We start from the raw sequence: 21402 nt of genomic DNA, 5'->3' as shown, positions 1-21402 counted from the left end.
CACTCACTTCTCACACACTGCTCAGCTCTCACTTCTGGCTGTGCCTTCTTTCTGGTGGTCTGGTCTCTATGGCTGTCTCTACCTTCATTCTCTAACTCACACAATCCTTTTTCCTCTAACCTCCTTGTCATCTTTCTGACATCTCACCTCAGATCTCCAGATTTATCATGTGAGATATACGTGGGTTGATCTGGTTATTTCTGAAGGGAGGGAAAGAGAGAGGGGAAAGGGAGGATTGAATGGGGAACCCTCCTGGGGACTCTGTTCCTGGAAGGGGTATTGTGTTTCTGCATTACTTTTAACTTGCATATAGCTATATATACTGCAAATATCTGCTTGTATATTGTGCTAAGCTGTATGTATAAAGCTCCATTTCTTAATTTCCATCTGGCTGAGTCTAGTCTGTGATTTCACAAGAGTGGGGGAGGGTGGGTAACATGCAAACCGTCACAGCGAGTTTCATGGATTATTTCAGAAGTACAGGGCAAGCTCTCTGAGGGCTGCCAGAGATAGGGCAGAAGACCATTCTCCTCCTCCAGACAACCACGCACATGCAGCACAGTAAGATGAAAACCTGCAGATGGGACAGGTTATCCCCACATCTCACAGGCAAGTATAGAATGCCAAATATTTCTCTAACTAGAGCTGTTCAGTTTTGGTTTACAAACAGTCATTTAATCTCTGTAAAATCCATGGGTTTAAGCAGAAACACCAAATCTCTAGAACCAATCCATCCTTTCAGGCAAAGCACAGCTGATCCTTGGACAGCAAAAAAATATAAGCTCACTAGGCTGTGTAACTGCAGCTGAACAATAAGCTGGGCAAAGGCAAGGTTTATCGTAAGATATCACTTGTCAAGCTCAAAGCCTTGTAGAAGGACGCTTAGCATGAAATGGTGGAGAACCAGGTGTGCAGTTGCAAGCTCTTCTTGGACCTGGAGTGGAACTAGTATTTAATCTCCCCACAGTCATGAATCCACTAAGATACTGAGAGAACAGCCATGGAGAAGAGACACTGAGAGAACTGTCAATGGAAAAATTACAGAAGTAGCAAGAGGGATATAGACTGGCTTAACGTGAGTATTAACTTTCCTCTCTGCTGGAAACAAAGAAGAGAATTTTTTGTTACTGAAAGAAGTTGAAACAGAAGGGGAAAACTGAATAGCAAACAAAAGCAAGAATGGTCAGTTAATTTTGGCACACATCAGGCTGCAATTCTGCTGCCAATGTCAATGTATTACATACTGTAGCTAAATTTCATTTGTGTTTGAACAAACACCAGCATACAGACCTGCTCTGGTTCTGCCTAATGCAGTCTGCCTGCAGTTCTGCAGGACACTATAGCTCTATTTCTTCAGCTGAATCGTCCAAAGTGTAAAACCTTTAGTTACTCTCAAAGTATACGTACCTGCAATCCCTTGTAGCAGACCACAGACATTAAAAATGCTTTTCTTCATAATGCTCTGCACACACATAGTAAAGACAGACACAAATGCCACAGCACAGAGAATCATGATTCCCATGGCCAGGAAAATAGCGGTTGCTTGCCAGAACCCACTGGCAATCTCATTGAAGTTTTCAGCATAAGGACCACAGAGCGTGTCTCGCCTGGAAAGCTGCATGTGGGAGATTCTGGTGCAGCGCCCATAGATGCCCAGTGTCGGACGGTAAGGCTCCTGTGACCCCCCTGTTCTGTTGTCCCCGTCCTCGGAGCTCGAAGGCTTTGCTTTGCCAATCAGCCAGTCCGCGCTCATGAAAGCAATGAGCTCGGCAAAAGCCACCACAATACTCAGGAGAGTCCACAGCATTGACCGACATGTTACAATGACATGACACATATTGATGTCCAGTGCTCGTGATCAGTGCAGCTGCAGTCTGAAAGCCAGGCACAAGGGGGAAAGAATTAAATTAAGAAAGGGGAAAAAAAACCCCAAAAGATCCTAAGAAAATCACCGTGGCTGTTCTGCCTGCTCTTCCAGCTCTCTCACAAAGGCCGAGATGAAATTTCTCAGGAGAAAAAATGAATGGCCCCAAGTTTTGCAAGCAGTGCAGTCATTTGTTCTCTCTGTTTAGTTCCTCCTTTTTTCTTTCTGGAATGCCGAGCTCTGAAATGTGCTTTTCTTTCTTAATAGTCATACTGGCACATGTCACTGCAGGCTGTTGGGAGAAGCCGCAAGAACTGCCCACTGTTTGACATCACACACCTGCAAGCAAAAAGAGACAACACATCAGCACAGAGAAAATATCTTCACTCCATCCCCACAACAAGCCAAGATCCTGTACAGATGCACATCAACATGCAAAAGCTCTAACAAGGTTCTATCAACAGAAATTTGCTGGAAACCTCCTGGGTTTGTCCCAGGGAAGTGACTAATCTCCCATTGCCTGGCCATACTTACGATATCTGTTCTGCCCCAACCCATTTCGGGTGTTTGTCAAACAACTTGCAAGCAAAGGTCTCAGTAACACTCAGTGGTCACACCCACTTCTACTACCACACCCCCATCATCTTTCTCTGGTAGAAATTACCAAGATTCCTGGCAGTTACCCAGCAAAACGTTCATACACATTGAAGCAGTTTCACAGATGTATGATTCCTGCCTTCAGCGTGGGGAGGCAGCACGGCACGCCTCAGGGAAGCACTGTAGATACAGCTCCATGTGCCATGGGCACCTGGGTGCAAGGGTCAACATAGCAACCTTGTTCTAACCTCCTTGGGCTTCTGCTGACTGCACCTAAGCCAACTGCAGCCTGCAGAGGAGGTGAAAAGGACTGCAGCTGAGGATGTCTCGTCCTGCAAAGTGGTGACAGAGTCCACCCTTTGAAGCTTGCATTTTACAGGAGTGATGCCTCACAGGGTTCTGTATCCATCTTTGCCACTGTGTTTTAGAAAAGCAATCCGACGGCAGGTATGCCACACACCATCTTAAACTGATGCCAACACCAGCAGTCTCTGGTGACTTATGCTGCTGTAAACAGGAATCTATGGGAAAAGAGCCCAGCTGCTGCCAAGTGGCTAGGAGCCTTGGTAAGAGAGGTGTCCAGGCAGCCTTGAGCTTCCTGACTCCTCTTAATTTCCCCTGTGCAGGCTGGGATTACAACAAAATGTTCCCCAGGGCCTTCCCCAAGCCTTTATGCTGCTTTTCAACAGTAGCTGATGACATTCCCAGAGTTACACTTAAATCAGAATGACTATACTTCCAACTTGTATCCAAATATTTGCCTCAAAACAACAAACTAGTCATCACATAAGCCTCTGCACTTGGACTAAATCTCTGCTGCCCGAAAGCAAGGGCAGGAGGACCCAGAAATGCCCTTATGTTACCCTCTCAATGATGACAACGTAGCTCTTGGTGTTTTCCACACAAAAATCACAATACTGACATTGAACTGCAGGCAAGGGAGTCAAGAACCAGAACTGGATCTTACTGTTGCCAAACACAGAACAGTCAGCAGATGCTAGAAAAACAATCTCCTTTTTCTAAAGCTTTTTTCCTTAGGAGTTTTGAGCCCGATACCTGAACCCTAGTCCCACTTGAATGCAAAACGAAACACACCCCCACAACTTCTAACACATTCAGAATGTTGTCTAGTAATTTCTACTGCCTCCTATACTAGTTGGAGTGAATGATCTACAAGACTGTATTTGTATTTCTATTCCTCATCTACATCTGCAGGTACACAGACTTAAGCAGTCTCTCTTAGCTTGATGTTAAGGCATTGCCTTAAGAAAAAGGCAGAACAGACTCAGTGGTGTTTTTAGCCATACTAGAGTAATGGTGCAGCTAATTTTCCCTTTTGGGGGAAAAGCAACAAGTTTTCAAGCAGCCTTAGTACTGATGACTCGAATACACCCTTTGTAATAACAGAGAGCTAAAGTGTCAGCCTGCCAAAAAAATGTTGATTCTCTGAGTATTTCCACTTTAAATAACAGCTGGAATGTAGGAAATTCCCACTACAAACCTACATTCTTCCAATGTTGTCTGCATGATTAAACAGACTTTAACAGAAAATGTCTTTAATTTTTTAAAGAGACATTCCAAAAAGCTCTACAATCTGTGTTTCTGTGCAAACACCACACCCATGTGAACCCCGGGATTTTAATTGAAGTGAAAGGGACAAGAGCTGAACACCCATTATGGCTGCTACTGCTTATTCAGTATCTGCTGAACATAAAAAGCTGCTCATTGAACACAGATGAGAACAAAGTTCATATTTATTTAAGTAGGTGGAAGCTCCAGGTGAACAGTGGCAGCCACAAAAACATGACACTGATGAAAAACGTGGGATGTTAACACCAGAAGGAGACACCAAACCATTGGATTCTTTTCCATTTAAAATCCAAGTGTAAGAATAAATTGCAATAAAACATTAAAACACATCACCTCTAGAAAAGTCCCTGCAGAAGCAAAAGAGCCTGCCTAAAGATGATACAGAGGTCATGCCAAACCTCAGCACTTGATTGGAACATACACTTCTTTGTTTTGAAAGCAGAGAAACTTCACAGCACCTGAAAGCTACAGTCACTGGTAACTACAGTTCAGTGGAATATACTATGATTTCCAGTAAACCCTTTGCAATTACAGTATCACAGAATTAACCAGGTTGGAAAAGACCTTTGAGATCACCAAGTCCAAACTATCACCCAACACCATCAAATCAACTGAATCATGGCACCAAGTGCTCCATTCAGTCTCTTCTTAAACACCTCAAGGGATGGTGACTCCACCATCTCCCCAGCCAGTCCATTCCAATGGCAAATCATTCTTTCTGTGAAGAACTTCTTCCTAACATCCAGCCTAAACCTGCTCTGGTACAGCTTGTTCTGCTGCTGGTTGCCTGAGAGAAGAGACCAAGCCCCACCTGGCTAAAACCTCCTTTCAGGTAGTTGTAGAAAGCAATAAGGTCTTCCCTGAGCCTCTTCTTCTTCAGGTGAAACACCCTCAGCTCCCTCAGCTGCTCCTCACAGGGCTTGTGCTTCAGTCCCCTTGACAGCTTTGTTGCCCTTCTCTGGACACGTTCAAGCACCTCAACATCTCTCTTGAATTGAGGAGCCCAGAACTGGACACAGTACTCAAGGTGTGGCCTCACCAGGTGTGACGGTCTGGGTATTACCTGCCCTCCCACTTCCCCCCCCACTCCTATGAAATCTTCCCGACTAGACTCAGCTGACCTGGCAGTTAAGGAATGAACTTCATATTTACAGCTTAGCACAATATACAAGCAGATATTTACTATATATACAGCTGTATACAGAAATATACACGTTAAAGGTAATACAGAAACACAACATCCCTTCCAGAAATCAGTCCCCAGGAGAGGCTCCAAATCACCCTTCCACCTTCTTTCCATTCCTCTACCTTATCTCAGAGTTTGCCTTATGTGCAAAGTGAGGTTGGAGGATCAGCAAGGGGGGTTAGAAGGCTAGAAGGCAGAAGGATTATTTATACAGAAGGAGCCCAGAGAGAAAGCACAGGCATCAACAGAGACCCACACAAATTGTCTTATCTATGTTTTGTGTTCTTGTTTTTATACATCTCAGCAAGCCTATGAGTGAAGTAGACATTACCATTGTTTCCTTTTCACAGCCTAGAATCTAATCCCTCCCACAAAAATACTCCAGTTTGCCTCAAACTAGCACGCCAGGACTGAGTACAGGGGCAAAATCACTCCCCTGGTCCTGCTAGCCACACTAGTCCTAATACAGGCCAGGATGCCATTTGCCCTTTTGGCCATTTGGGCACACTGCTGGCTCATGTTCTGTTGGCTGTAGATCAGCACCTCACAGGTCTCTCTCTGCCTGGCTGCTCTCCAGCCACTCTGTCTCCAGCCTGTAGTGCTGCATGGCTTTGTCGTGGCCTAAGTGTAGAGCCCAGCATGTACCCTTGTTAAATCTCATGCTGTTGGACTGTGCCCATCTATTCAGCCTGTCCAGGTCCCTCTGCAGAGTGCCCCTACCCTCCCATGGATCAACACCTGCTCCCAACTTGATGTCATCTGCAAACTTACTAATGGTGGACTCAATCCCCTCGTCCATATCATCAATTAAGACATTAAAGAGGATTGGGCCTAACACTGCTTTTCTATTGTTGGGTTTGTGTCTGGTGGGGGTTTTGGTAGTGAGGGAGGGGACTACTGGCATAGACTCCTGTAAGAATCTTCAAGAAGCTCGCTCAGATCCAAAGTCAAACCCACCTCTGGCCAAGTTTTAGGCAATCAGCATCTCTCTGATAACATATTTAAATGGAGAAAACCTGTTGGGTGAGTTCTTCTGGTTTGGAGTCTGTTTTGGTTGGGAGAGGAGTGGGATGTGAAAGAGACAACCATGCAAGACACTGAAGTCAGGGAGGACAGAGAGGGAGAGGTGCACCACAGGTGCCTTTGGCCAGTGGTAAGATGGCAGGCTGATCCCTTGATGGTGTTAGAGATCAACTCTGGGGTAGAATCCCACCAGCAGCCCACAAAGAACCCCATACTGGGACAGGGGACTGCTCCTGAAGAAGACTGTGACTCTGAGGGAAGCTCATGACAGAGCAGTCTGTCAGTGGGAGAACCACTGCCATGGAAAGACAAGGTTATGTAGGACACCCTCCCGAGGGACACCACATTTGTAGCCAGGGAGAGCTATGAGGAGCTTTCTCCCTGAGGAGGAAGAAGTAGCAGAAACAGCATGAAAAAGACAGATTTGAAGCCCTGTTCCCTGCTCTACTGCATCACTTAGATGAAGGACATAGAGACTCTTCTACAGCTCCTTTTCATGAGCAGATGGAACAGAGAAGGGGCAGGGGCACTTCCTCTTCATGAGACCTGGCAATGAATGACTGCAGACAAAGTACCTGAAAGTGGCTTTCTACAACAGACTGACTACATCAGCGGGCAAGGGAAAACCAGTGGATGTCATCTATCTGGACTTCCCCTAAGACTTTGATGCAGTCCACCACAACACCCTTCTAAGTTGGAGAGAGGTAGATTTGATAGATGGACTATTTGGTGGATAAGGAACTGGCTGGATAGTCTCATCCAGAAGGTAATGCTCAATATCCAGACAGAGACAGGTGATAAGTGGTGTCCCTTGGGGTCTTGCAAGAGACCATTGCTGTTTAACATCTCCATTGATATTATAGACAGTAGGATCAAGTGCACCCTGGGAAAGTTTGCAGATGACACCAAGTCAAGTGGTATGGCTGACAAGCTTGAGAGATGGGATGACATCAAGTTGAATAGTGCTGTTGACATGCCAGAGTGACAGGAGGTCATCCAGAGGGGCCAAGACAAGCTGGAGAGGTGGGTCCAGGTGAACCACACAAGATTCAACAAAGTCAAGTGCAGGGTCCTGCACCTGGGGTGAGACCACCCTCATTATCAATTCAGGCTGGGGGATTCACAGACACAGATTCCCAGACTGCATGCAATAGAGAGCAGCCCCACAGAAAACAACCTGGGGGACAAAAAAAGGACAGATGGACAGAAAGTTGAAAATGAGCAAATGATCATAGAATCAGTCAGAGTTGTAAGAGACCACAAGGATCATCTAGTTCCAAACCCCCTGCCATGGGCAGGGACACCCTACTTTAGATCAGGCTGGACACAGCCTCATCCAGCCTGGCCTTAAACACCTCCAGGGATGGGGACTCAACTGCCTTCTTGGGAAACCCATTCCAGGCTCTCACCACTCTCATGCTGAACAACTTCCTCCTCATGCCTAGTCTGAATCTCCCCATCTCCAGCTTCACTCCATTCCCCCTAGTCCTGTCACTCCCTGATAGCCTAAAAAGTCCTTCCCCAGTTTTTTGGTAGGCCCCCTTCAGATACTGGAAGGCCACAACAAGGTCACCTGGGAGCCTCCTTTTCTCCAGACTGAACAGCCCCACCAACTCTTTCAGTCTGTCCTCACAGCAGAGCTGCTCCAGCCCTCTGATCAACCCAGTGACCCTTCTCTGGACATGCTCCAGAATGTCCACATCCTTCTTGCAATGGGGGCTCCAGAACTGGATGCAGTACTCCAGGTGGGGTCTCAGCAGAGAGGAGTAGAGGGGGAGAATTACTTCCCTCCACCTGCTGCCCACATGTCTCCTGATGCAGCCCAGCATCTGGTTGGCCCTCCAGGCTGCAAGTGCACACTGCTGGCTCATGTTGAGCTTCTCATCCACCAGCATCCCCAGGTCCCTCCCCTCAGGGCTGCTCTCCAGCCACTCACTGCCCAGCCTCTATTTGTGCTTGGCATTGCCTCAACCCAGATGCAGGACCTTGCACTTGGTCTTGTTGAACTTCATGAGGTTGGCTTGTGCCCACCTCTCCAGCCTGTCCAGGTCCCTCTGGATGGCATCTCTGCCCTCCAGTGTCTCTGCTGCACCACAGAGCTTGGTGTTGTCAGCAAACCTGCTGAGGGTGCACTCACTGCCACTGTCCATGTCACTGACAAAGATGTTGAACAAGACTGGTCCCAGGACTGATCCTGGAGGGACTCCACTTGTCACTGGTCTCCACTTAGACATGGAGCCATTGACAGCCACTCTTTGAGTGTGGCCACCAAGCCAGTTCTTTATCCATCTCGTGGTCCACCCATCAAACCCATGTGGCACCAGCTTGGACACCATAATGCACACTTGTAGACCAGAATGCAAATCACGTCCTGGACTGCATCAGTACAAGTGTGCCCAGCAGATCAGTAGCTTCTGCTACTCTACACTGCTCAGGTGAGATCTCACCTGGATTACTGCATCCAGCTCAGGGGACCTCAACACAAGAAGGATATGGGTCTGATGGAGAGGGTCCAGAGGAGGGCCATGAAAAATTATCAGAAGGCCGGTGCACATTCTGAGAGAGCTGAGAGTCGTTCATCCTGGAGAAGGCAAGACTTCAGGGAGACCTTATATAGGCCTTCTGGTACCTGAAGGGGGCCTACAAGAAAGCTGGGGAGTGACTGTTTGTAAGGCCAGGTAGCCCTAAGACAAGAGGCAATGGCTTTAAACTAGAGATTAGGAAGAAGCCCAGACATTAGGAAGAAGTTATTTACTATGAGGGAGGTGGAACACTGAAACAGGCTGCCCAGGGAGGTGGTGGTGGCTCCACTGCTGGAGACATTCAGGGTCAAGCTTGATGGGGCTCTGAGCAACCTGACCTTTATGGGAATGTCCCTGCATACTGCAGGGGAGTTGCACTAGATGACTTCTAGAGGTTCCCTCCAACCTAGTGCATTCTATGATTCTAAAAAAGCAGTGGAGATAAGTTACAGTTAAATCACACTTGTAGAGTTAATACTTTCATTCCAACATACCCCCATGCTGAGTTTTCAAATTAACCCAACCAATTCTGGCACGGCTAGAACAGCATGTTTGTGCTATACACTGAAGCCTTCCCATCAACAAACTGTACTAAATAAGCGTGCTTCACAAAGCTTCCTTCCACGCTCTGCTAATCCCTTTTCTTCCACTTTTGGTCAACAAAAACTCAAGCTAGGCCTTTGCAAGGCTGAAAACTTACTGTTTGCTCCCCTCTCCATTTCACATCCTGGGAGAAGTTTTTTTTCCATGACAGAACTGCATGTTCTTCACAGCACACTATTCAATATTCAATTCTGACTGACTGTCAAAATATTTGCTTTGACAGCCCAAATTACAAACACACAATAGTTCTTTAACCTGTTTCATATTAACCCATTCAGTAACTCTCGCTGAGGAAGCAGTATACAAAACTGTAGGCTCACCCTCTAGTCATCTGGGACTACTGCACTTCATAGTTACAAGTATGGAAGGAGGCCACCTGCACTAGGGAATCACTGGGGAAATGGATGCCCTAGGAGCAAAACACCCTGCACAGCAGACATCTGCATAAACTGCTTACCACAGCAGCTCCCCAGCATGCAGGTCTCTTCAGTGCCATACCACCACACCATACAACCCACCATTCCTCAGCTGTTCAACACAGCTCTCAGACAGATCAGAATGACACCTCCAGCCTCATTTACTCTGCTGCCTGAACATGGTCTTGGTCAGGGAAGTGAAGTCTGGCATAGCAAAAAGGTATCAGTTGGAATGTAAGCAACCACAGAGAACAAAGATGAGTTCTTCAATAAAGGACAATGAAACAACTTAATGAAACAAATGATCTTAAAATATCACTAAAACTTTCTTCCTCTTTAGAAACAATTTTGACAACTAAATACTCTGCCTCAGGTTACACTTTTAACATCTCCAGTGTTCAGCTGTTGCCTTTTACTGCGAAATCCTGCAACATGCTAAGTAAATAAATAGCATCTATTTTTATGAACTAGGTAAAGAAACACACTTGCCTCCATTTTTACTTACACTGCCAAAACCATAAAGTCAGAAGCTGGTTCACATTATAAGATTTGCATTCAGGTTTTCATTTTAGAGATGTTGAACCATAGGGTTTTGCTTTGGCATACCAGGCAGATAGGAATAGCTGCAAAGTTCAAATCTGAGTCAATTGCACACTACAGATGTTTATTTTAAAAAGGTGTCCTACAAGCAACGTACAAGAGGCCCACGAGTACTTTCCAGAACAATGTTATGCACAGTCCTTTGTGTTCCACTTATGGATAGACCAAAGACAGGGACTCAGATGAAACCAATTCAGCTCTTGCCTTTCCCAGCCTAGTTCTGTCAGTTTAAGAGTGAGAATAAATCATCTTTAGATAAGTGGCTTTTGGCCTGGCTTAAACAAACAGCTGAATGGAAGGCCACACAGACTGCTGAAACAGTCCTAATTTATAAAATAAATCCAGGCACAATTAGACATTTTCTTCTAAAGCTTGCTACAGTCCAAAGTACAACTACAAGGAGGACTTTCTAAACTTTGTTTACAATGCAAAAACTTGAGCTTCTCATAATCCAAAATGTGCAAATCTTGGAAGCCTGAGTTATGCTTTCTCTGAAACATTTTTTCCTTAGCAGTTATAAACACTGTGAAAATGCTCTGAATTGTGAGAAGGGAAGAAGCCCCTATTTATGTTGGTATTTGCAGACTCACTATTTAAAACAAACAGAAGGAGGCTCACACACAAAGACTCAATTCCCTCAAGCTGACCCCCACCCAGGTTGGGCCCTCACAAAAGCTGTATTCTTACAGTAGCTGCTCCCCAGGACCGATAGTCAGTTTTCAAAGCAGTGGGTCAGACACTAAGCAGCATTTCTCAGCAGATAGCAGTATGAATGCCAATCTTCTCTACTAAAGCTGCACCTTTGCATTTCTGTGCCCACAAACATTTAGGTGACTTGCAAATGTAAGAAAAAGCTATGTAATAAAAAGCTATGTACATCCTATCCTCTTGTCACAAAAGAACAAAGGCATAATTTAGTACTTAAGAAAAGACATACTGTCCCAAAAAGTGTCTTTGCAGACTACGAAGAGGTCTGCTGGCACTGGTTTCTGGTAAGTAGCGCAAACGCACCAAGGGAAGCACATGGATCAAGAAGAAAGGACATGTCTTTGTTCTGGCATTAAAAGCAACACATTTCAATGTCTTAAAAATACTCAGGGTTAGAGAAGAGAACAGAAGGTGATGCAATAGTTGGATAGCTCCGGAAAAATGGTAGAGAATAAAGCAAAGGATTCCCTCTCTCTTAGTATTTTCATCAGATTGTTGCCTACTAAAACCACATTCCAAAGCAGAACTTTTTACTTGAAGAACAGAAAGCAAAGCTTTGATTAGTCATCATTTGTGAATTAAAGGAGAGCAAACATGCATATTTCATAAATATGTAACTGTTATAAACTTGCACAGGCCTATTAATGAGTATATTGCAGTTACAGGGTATTGAAAACATGCCACATTCTATTCACAGATGCATTTCACAGATAATAGGAGGAATACAGACTTGCAATGCATCATGCTGTCACAATTTAAGATGTGAAATGTAACTAAAATATTTTGCAAAATAGTTAAAACTCACTGGAGTATCCTAATTAAATCCCTGTTTCAGGGATTTGTCCTGTTTATTTCAGCCTCCTCCTAACACGGGCAGAGCAGATAGATGCCAAATCTTAAATAAGCCTCAAGTGCCCAAATGAATAAATTCTGTGTATGCCAACAAGTAATAAATACATAAATACACAAACAAACAACAACCCAAAAAGTGCTGACAGTGACTCTTCTTCTGATGGAATAACAAAACAGTTACTCCATCCTATCTTGCAAATCGGCATCTTCCTACTATGCTACAGAAAACGTGATCCAATTACAGGTGGATTTGTTTCTAGAATACATTACTGTTAAGTAAACAAATGCAAAACTCATTTCCAACTTTAAAAAAAAAAAAAAAGTTGGAATGTACTATTCTCTTTCTGACCTCATTAAAAGCCGTGGCAAAACTCCCACTGACTTTAATGGGTCTAATATATCACTGAAAAGTCACTAGAAGTATGAGAGTTTCCAAATTTTCAGACCAACTGCAGAGAAGGCTTAGACAGAGGATTCATTTCCCTCTTTCCTCATGCACAGAAAACTTTTCATACTGTTCCCCCTGGCCCTCACTAAGAGAAGATCAAACTAACTCAGATTTCCAGCATCTCCTCTGAACCGCAATTCTCAAACAGGAGATTTGTTCCATTGCTCTCTATTTATTGACTTACAAAATTCCTTAAACCTACAGCCATTATGTTATGTTTTGAAAACTTATTCAAAATCTTCTTCAATTCCAAAATTTATTAAAACCTATGAGGGCTAAGAAAAGCTCATGTGTAGTATTTCTATTGTTGCTATCTCAAGAGAAAAATACGCATCACATAAAAAATCACCACTAAGGGAGCAATCTTGGCTACAATTAGTGATAGCCTAACTACTCAGGAATTTACCATCTGGGAGTGGAATCATGAGTTTCTTTTCCTACTTTAATTTCTCACTAGCTCACTGAAGTTTCAGTCTCCAATAATCTCATCTGAAGACCCCTGTCTTGGTTACCTACAATATCTCATTTGTCAAGTGAATTGCATTGCAACTCTTAATTGCAGCTTCTAAACGAATTGTGGAGGACAAAAAGTGGTTATGAGGAGAATGGGAAGTCACAAGGAAAGTACTACCAATATTTGGTAGCAGAAAAACCCTTATTGCATAGGATTTTTACCTTAAAAGGAAACCAGGCTTTGGCAGTTTAGATAGTTATTAGTGTGTGCATGAATTAGAGCATCAGATGAAAAACACTTGCAAGCTGTGGTTGTTGTAAAAAGCAATTCATTCCCATGAGTTCATCATGACAGATTTGGAACTGCTTTTAATAATTTATTAATATTGTATTAAGATATTTATTACACTAGTAAATTGCTTACTGTTTAATCTGAGGCTAGTGAAAAAAAACCAAACAGACAGGAACTCAGTTGTGCCAGTCTTCAGCAAATTCTGGAGAGCTGTTCACTACAAAATGACAGCAAGTCATGAAAAGCCTCACAAACACAGCAGATCGAAGATGCAGGACTGTTTAGGTAAGAACAGTCTCAAACTGAAGGGAAGCAAAGCTGTTTTGGACAAAGAAGCTTTTAAAAAAAGGCACCTATTCGAGGTGCTTACTGAAATTAGACCAAAATAGGACACCATACTGGGCCCCATATTTGCCTTCGGGCAAAGCAGTCACCCCTGTACATAGCCTTGGTTCGTTGTATGAAGGAAACAATGCTTCAGTTTATTCTTAAAGGGGAATTGTTGCTTTATCTCCTTTCCCAGATGTGACTGTGTTAGCAGAGTGATCACAAAGGCTATGAAGCTCCAGCCTATATGAGCAGCCTATGGTTGATCATTCTTCTGCTGAGACAAGATCTATGGGTGGAAACTTGGGAACTGCCTTTTGTGATCAGGAAGGACGCACAGGTGTCTGCACTGCTCCTCATTGCATATGCCTGTAAACAATCTTCTCTCCAGTCTCTCCAGAAAGCCACCACTGAGTCACCTCATAGGTGTCAACTGTTTCCCAGTTTTATGATGTGCATTGGAAGGGATGCACTTTCGGCAGAAGAGGATGCACTTTGCATCTGGGCCGTACAGCTGAAGCAAACTACTCAGCCATGACACTAGAGACAGAGGAGATGGAGAACTAACCATGTTTCAAAATGTATGCATTCATTTACATTCCTCTTAATTAAAACTGAAACATCCTTCAGAGTAATCAATACATAGGAGTAGCTCAAAACAGTAATGTATATGAACTTGTGTGCATGACAGGCACACAAGTTTTTTAAGCAAACACTGGCTTCTCAGTGTACTAGAGATGTGTCGTGGAGAGGTTTTCTCTGTTCCTCCTCCGTTAGGGGGAGGTGAGAAATTAATTTGAGGCGGTTTTGATTTTTCATAAAATTATTTATTAAAATTAGTATTTATACCACCCCCAACCACTATGAAATCCGGTTCATTTGCAAAGTTATGAAAATAGCTTTGGGATATATTTACAGGGATTGATTATTAAATGAAAATATCAAATTATTAACAATTATAGACAGAGAGAAAATTTCTTAGGCTTAATACCTCTTAACAACTCCAGTGTCTGCCCCGTAAGGGCTGAAACTGTGTGTGCTCTTTAGATAGAGGTAACTTATATTACAAAGGAATTGAAGCTTACTTAGGTGTGCTGCTCTTGAGTATTATCATTAATCACCCTCCCGGGAATCTGTCTCAGCGTGTGCCCAGTACTTGGGGTCTTTGCAGCTGGAGTCTGTCCCGGCTTGCAGGGATGATAAAGGTTTTCCCAGTCTCTGGGGTAACAGTATTTCTCTAACCTTCTCTCCTGGGGTGAAGTGGGCCCTGCCTTGGAGCTGTTGCTTCTTCTGGAAGCTGTGTCCAGGGATGATCAGCCGGCAGGAATTCCAGGTGCAGGAGAAGGATTTGCCCGTGTAGCCTCTGACACGGTCTCACAGCTAGCAGGCTGCGTTTGCAGGTTTGCAGACCATCTGGAAAGGGGTCTGCTGGCTCTGGGTCTTCCAGAGTTACAGAATATAGCTGGCAAGCAATATCTATGCCAGGCAAGCAGGGTCTATGCTGTGCTGCATGGAGACGAGCTCCGTAGATGAATCAAGATAGCACTAGGCTTATGTATGGTGTGCAGGCACGAATGTGCTCTGCTTCTCAAAGGGCTTGCAGGTAGCATGACTGTGCCTTGAGATCAATGTATGAGGTCTGAGCCTCTGTAATGCTTGCGAGTGAGTAAGGCCTGATCCTGTGTCTAGGCCATGCAAGCAGGTCAGAGCAGCAGGATGCTGCTGTGGATCAGAGCTGAGTCTAAAATGCTCTAAGCTTCTGAACGGTTTGAACCTCTGGACCATCTGACCACGTGGTGCTGCTGTGCACCCCTATTTATAGGCTCTGGGCCGAGATTCGTGGCTCGTTGGACATCTAAAATGACCAATCAGGTTAGCCGTAAGCCAAACCTTGCCCCAATAGGCAGTAGAGACATGCCTGGACCTCCCAATAGGGGATTACTTGAGCAGACCCCAGGGGTACATGGGCTGGGCGTGTGTGTGTTACACAATTTGTTTGCTGCCTCGTGGGTCCTGGCAGAAGAACATGTCCGGGCATGTAGGGGCACAAAAAAGCCTCAGTTTGGGGGCTGCTGCCCCTCCACCACAAGATGAGGAGAATCAGTAAGGTAACTGTAAAGGCTTGTGAAGGATCTAAGCTGTAGACATTCGAAATATCTGGTCACCTCACACAACAGTAAATTTGAAAAAAAGGCACAAAAATCCTTTTATTGAGTCTAAACAAAGGCAATATACTCAGAAAAACAGATACACACTATCTCTGCAAACAAGTACAGAACATGAGCTTTAACCGTTAATAATGCCTGACTGTTTAACCACAGCCAAGACAGAAGAACTGGGAAGGTCTGATACTGCGTATTTTATCATTTAGTAACTACAGGAGGGCTGTGTTCAGTTGGACTCTCTAAACTTTAAAAATGAAAGCTTACTGCATGCAACTCAGATTCTGAAAACCCCATTTCAAAGCAAAACCAAAAAGAAACAGATTATTTCTTTTAGGACCTGTATTCAGTTCTAAAGCCAAAACTGGACATACTTCCACAAGCTGAACCATGCACAGAATTCTGGCTCGTTTTAAGCATTTCAACTTGCTAGGTTAGGTATTGATAACAGTCCTTTTATTTTTTTTGTCCTTAAAATGCATATGACTATGAAAATATTAACCAATAAAAATTTTTGAAAGCTGAAAAGGGCTAAAGGAAAAATCCACCTTTCTCAGTTTAATTTTCTCTGACAATGCTGTCTTATCTTTCTGTCACTGACATCCTGCAGTGTGTCGCAGTTATACTTAAAGGAGCAAATTAAAACTGGATTTGAGGGGGAGATATGCATACAGGTGAGTTAGTGATGCACCTTCCTGCTATCTAGATATACAGTAAAAAATAAAGGAAGAAGGTATTATTAAATATCTCAATTTTCCAGATGAGATGTCCCTCAGTCATATAGCAAAGTCCGTAGTAACACTTGAGGATGGAACCTGAATGCTGCCATTATGAACCCTAAAACTCTGGGACCTTAACAGATTCCTCAGTTTCATGCACCATGCCAACAACTTTCTTGTCATCCTTCAGACAAAAACATCAGCTATTTCTATGTCACCTCCAATCTCCAGCCCTGCCACCCTGTCTGCAAGGGAAATTTCCTTCTCCACAAAGTACAACCGCACGCATGATATCAAATTAAATGATCACATCTCTAACAGGAACTTTGTTTTTCCTGGTCACTAAGAAACAGTTTTTAAACTAAACTGTAATGTTATCCTACAGTATACACTGTACTGAAATGCATAACCCCCAAAGCAATGTGTTGTAACAGCTTGACCATCATGTCAGGAAATACAAATTCACTTGCAAAGAAACAGACTTAATTCTACAACTAGCCTTCTCTGCTTGTATGTCAGAGAACAGCTTGACTTCACTCATAATATCCATAGGGAATGATTCTACCCACACACACGTTATTGAAAAAAAATGAAGCTATAGGACAACAGCAGGTATTCAACAGATCCTATAAAGTTGTAGAGAGGAGGCTTAATTCAGGACAGAAAGTCTTTTTATGCATTGGGTTGGTGACTTTTGTTTTTAAAGCTCTCATTGACTTCAACTCATTGGAACGCAAATGTAGTATACAAACTAGTGTGAATGCAGCATCTGCTTGTACTATTGCCAAAATGTGGAAAGTTCTCAATTATGTCTTCCCCTTGGTAAATGTAAATAAATTGAAATCAGATCTGTAGATTTCCCATTGTCCAGAAAGACATCTATTACTAAGAAAAAGTTATGGCATATCATCAGCTTTAGAGTAAGAACCAAGTGCTCTGTAAGCTTCAAACACCCACTTGGATTCTGAAATTAGGTTTAGATATAGATCAAGCTCTATATAAATACAGAACTTAAGTGCAAAACTTAAAGTACAGTGTATGTACACAGAAGGAACAGTTTCATGAACTGTCCATCATAGAACTTGCTCTACTGAAACTATTCCACACAGTACACTGCATTGTGTAAACTGACGATGTCAATTATTAGCATTATCTGGCTATATAAAATACATGGTTGCAAATAATAAATTTCATCTTCTATTTCCTAATGATTACCCAATTAGAAAACAAGCTCTTTCCATCAGGGACAGAATTAAGCTGAAGAGAATAAAACATTAACAGTATTTATCGAATGGAAAGATAATACGATCACGCAGGCCAGGCATTTAAAAATTTTTTGGAACTGTATTCGGCATCTTACCTCACAAATTCAGAAAGGTCTGGATATACCTGTTCACAATGCCAACCTCAAACACATAGTTTCAGTTATGTTCTGAAAAAAAAACACCCTGGGCCACATACAGGCATTTTTATCTCCAACTAAATAAGTGGGAAGAACATGCTTTTCTGGCAGTCGTCGTCTGTTTGGCCACATGAACATCATGGAATAAATAGAGCTCAGATAAAGCAATCAAATAACGAAAAACACTTGTGCCTTAAACAGAATATATTGAGCTAACTAGTACTTTCTCTGTCGTTTGCTATTTTTATTATTTTTCCCCATTTTCAAGATGCTTAGCCCTATGATCTATGAGAAAGGTCTAAAGCAACACGGCAGTGAAAAGAAAGCAAAAGTCAAAGCAGAATGCCTAAACACAGAGAGGACAAAAACGTGCAGGTAGAAGGCAAAAGGCCAATGTTACAATCTCTGCAGTCAGTGTCCTTTGCCAGCAGAATTTTGTTTTGTTATCAATGAAACATTCCTCAGTGTACAGAAATGCTTTTCAATCTTCAATGCTTTACCCATTACTGAGCTTCATATCTCTGCTAATGTGCAAAATCTTCCTATTTGACAGAATTACATGTTTATCCTGTATAAATACAGTACAAAAAGCTCGGGAACATTCTCACCTTAAAAAATAACTTTCCATTCCACTCTATATGAAAGTGGAATCAGGAGATTTATCTATTTTTTATTATCACAGTATCACAGTATCATCATGGTTGGAAGAGACCTCATAGATCATCAAGTCCAACCCTTTACCACAGAGCTCAAGGCTAGACCATGGCACCAAGTGCCACATCCAATTCTGCCTTGAACAGCTCCAGGGATGGCGACTCCACCACCTCCCTGGGCAGCCTATTCCAGTATCCAATGACTCTCTCAGTGAAGAACTTTCTCCTCACCTCCAGCCTAAATTTCCCCTGGTGCAGCCTGAGGCTGTGTCCTCTCGTTCTGGTGCTGGCCACCTGAGAGAAGAGAGCAACCTCCTCCTGGCCACAACCACCCCTCAGGCAGTTGTAGACAGCAATAAGGTCACCCCTGAGCCTCCTCTTCTCCAGGCTAGAGAAAAGATTAGAGGACAACAGAGTTTTTATTCTATTTAGAGTTAACTTGTAAAAATACCTCTATAAAACTGTGAATTTAAAAAAAAAATATCATTTTTGCAAAGCATTAAGGGGAATAAAGTCTGTTACAAATTCAACACTCCCCTGAATAAATCAGAATGCAAACAAAACACCTTCCAAGCACATCCAGTACCTGGTCAGCCTTCAAACACTGTTGGATGAGCAGTGTCTGCAACATACACAGAGTAATATACATTAGGCATGTATTGCACTAAAACAGCACAGCAGGCTCTCTTATTTATACAAAAGAGAATACAATTCTTCAGGAGACAGGATGAAACATTATTTAACCTGTCTTCAGCTAATGCCATCCCTAAAAAAAGGAGTTACTTCTTCTAGGGAATTGTTTTTCTCATTTATCTACAATAAGAGTTGGTCACTGTAGTGTTTTGTGTAGGATGCATTCAAAAAATCCCCTGGTTGGTGCACACTACAGTATCTGCAGTAGGGTAAAAGAGAGCTTTCCAAGTTGAAAAACAAAACACTAACAGGTTGAAATTACCACTTGTGTCCTTGCTCCTAAAATCACTTTTGTCTGTGTATTCTCCAAGCTGTCAAGAGGACACAGGAATTAAAAAACCAGAAGTTCTCAGAGCTTTTTGGTGCAGACTGGCCCATTTGCCCCACAGTCAGAACATACCAAAAGATTTAACTGGATTGACTCATCATTTAGATAATGATCTCATCTGAATTGAAGCTGCAAAAATACCAGTCATTCGAGATGACATAACTGCTGTTGCAAAATCTAGATTCTTCTTTAATCCTCCTAGAAAAAGACAGAGATGGATGATGACTCTTAAAGCAGATGCTGCTCAGGATGCGACCACAGGCCAGTTGGTGTGTGTGCATAGCTAGGTCAAAGATGTCATTAGTGCTGTGGCAGCCTCTTATAACCTCTGTCCTCTCCCAGGTTCACTTTGTGGACTGTGCCTCTACGGTTTCTGCCCTTGCAGGCTGAGATCCACATCAATTGCTCACCTTATTACTTAGGAAAACATACCACATAACAGGCTTTTATAGTGGAGCCATTGGCAATGGCTTCAATGCTGGTGGCATCCCCCACTGTTGGTGATGCCTGCTTTGGTACTGAGAATTTTTGCAGCTATATTTTAAGATGTTATTTGAGCAGCTCTGGACACACTGCTAGAAAATAAGCTTATCTTCTGCAAAACTTCACAGGCTTGTCTTCTCTGGATTGGAAGAGACCTGCAGAGATTGCTGCAAGAAATGAAAAGCAACTGTGGTTCTCAGTGTTCAAGGTGCATGTCAATGACTACAGGAACAGCCATATTTATTTACTGCACATAGAATCATAAAATGGTCTGGGTTGGAAGGGTCCTCTGAAGATCATCTAGTTCAACTCCCTCAACTAGATCAGGTTGCCAGAGCTCTGTTGAGTTTCACTGTGAATATCTCCAGGGATAGATCCCAAAACACCTCCCTGAGCAATCTGTTTCAATGTTTCAACACCCCCATGGTAGAGAACTTGTTCCTAACATCCAATTTAAATCTGTTCTTCTCTAGTTTGAGGCCATTCTGTAATCCTATCATCATAGGCCTTTATAAACAGTTTCCATCCTTCTTGTAGGCTCCCTACAGGTACGTGAAGGCTGCTATTAGGTCTCCCCAGAGCCTCCTCTTCTCCAGGATGAACAACCTCAGCTCCCTCAGCCTGCCTTTGTAGCAGAGGTGCTCCAATCCCCTCATCATTTTTGTAGCCCTCTTGTAGACCCACTCCATCAGGACTGTGTCCTTCCTATATTGAGGGCTCCAGACCTGGACACAGTACTCCAGGTGTGGTCTCAACAGAGCAGAGCAAAGTGCCAGAATCACCTCTCTGGATCTGCTGGCCGCACATCTTCTGGTGCAGCCCAGGATGTGATTTGCCCTCTGGGCTGCAGGCACACACTGTCTGCTCATGTCCAGCTTCTTGTCCTTCAGCACCCCTAAGTCCTTTCCCACAGGGCTACTTTGTATCACTTCATCCCCCAGTCTGCATTGATAGCAAGGGTTGTTCTGGCCTTGTTCTGCAAATTTGCTGATGGTGCACTTGATCTTGCTGTCTGTAATATCATTGATAAAAATACTAAACAGCACAGGTCCCAGTGTGGACCCGAGGGACACCACTTGTCACTGCTCTCCACCTGGACTTCAGCCATTGAGCATCACCTTCTGGATGCCACCATCCAGCCAAATACTTGGCCACTGAACAGTCCACCCATCAAATCCATCTCTCTCCAACATGGTATGATTCTATGATTCTATGTTGTGGTGACCGTGTCAAAGGCCTTGCAGAAGACCAGACAGACTACATCTGTAAGTCATCCCTTATCTACTTATGTAGTCATTTTGTCACAGAAAGCCAGGCAGTTGGTCAGGCAGGGTTTGCCCCTAGTAAAGCCAGGCTGTCTGTCTTGAGTCATTTCCCTGTCCTGCATGTGCCTTAGCGTAACATCTAGGAGGGTCTGTTTCACGATTTCCCAGGCACGGAGATGAGGCTGGCAGGTTAGTAGTCCCCAGGGTCCTACTTCC

At 43.5% G+C, this 21402-nt stretch overlaps 1 protein-coding gene across 1 annotated transcript in view; it reads right to left on the bottom strand.

Annotated features, from left to right (window-relative positions):
• LHFPL2 (LHFPL tetraspan subfamily member 2) overlaps nt 1–21402 on the bottom strand; it is a 166051-nt gene that overhangs the window by 15344 nt on the left and 129305 nt on the right. Inside the window, exon 2 of the mRNA XM_064140370.1 lies at nt 1408–2203. Within this exon, the coding sequence (XP_063996440.1) occupies nt 1408–1837 (430 nt within the window). The 5' untranslated portion in view covers nt 1838–2203. The remainder of the gene's footprint in view (nt 1–1407; nt 2204–21402) is intronic.

Source organism: Pogoniulus pusillus, chromosome Z (genome assembly GCF_015220805.1).
Source record: "Pogoniulus pusillus isolate bPogPus1 chromosome Z, bPogPus1.pri, whole genome shotgun sequence".
Lineage (NCBI taxonomy): Eukaryota > Metazoa > Chordata > Aves > Piciformes > Lybiidae > Pogoniulus > Pogoniulus pusillus.
This window is presented reverse-complemented; position numbering and strand designations above follow the sequence as displayed.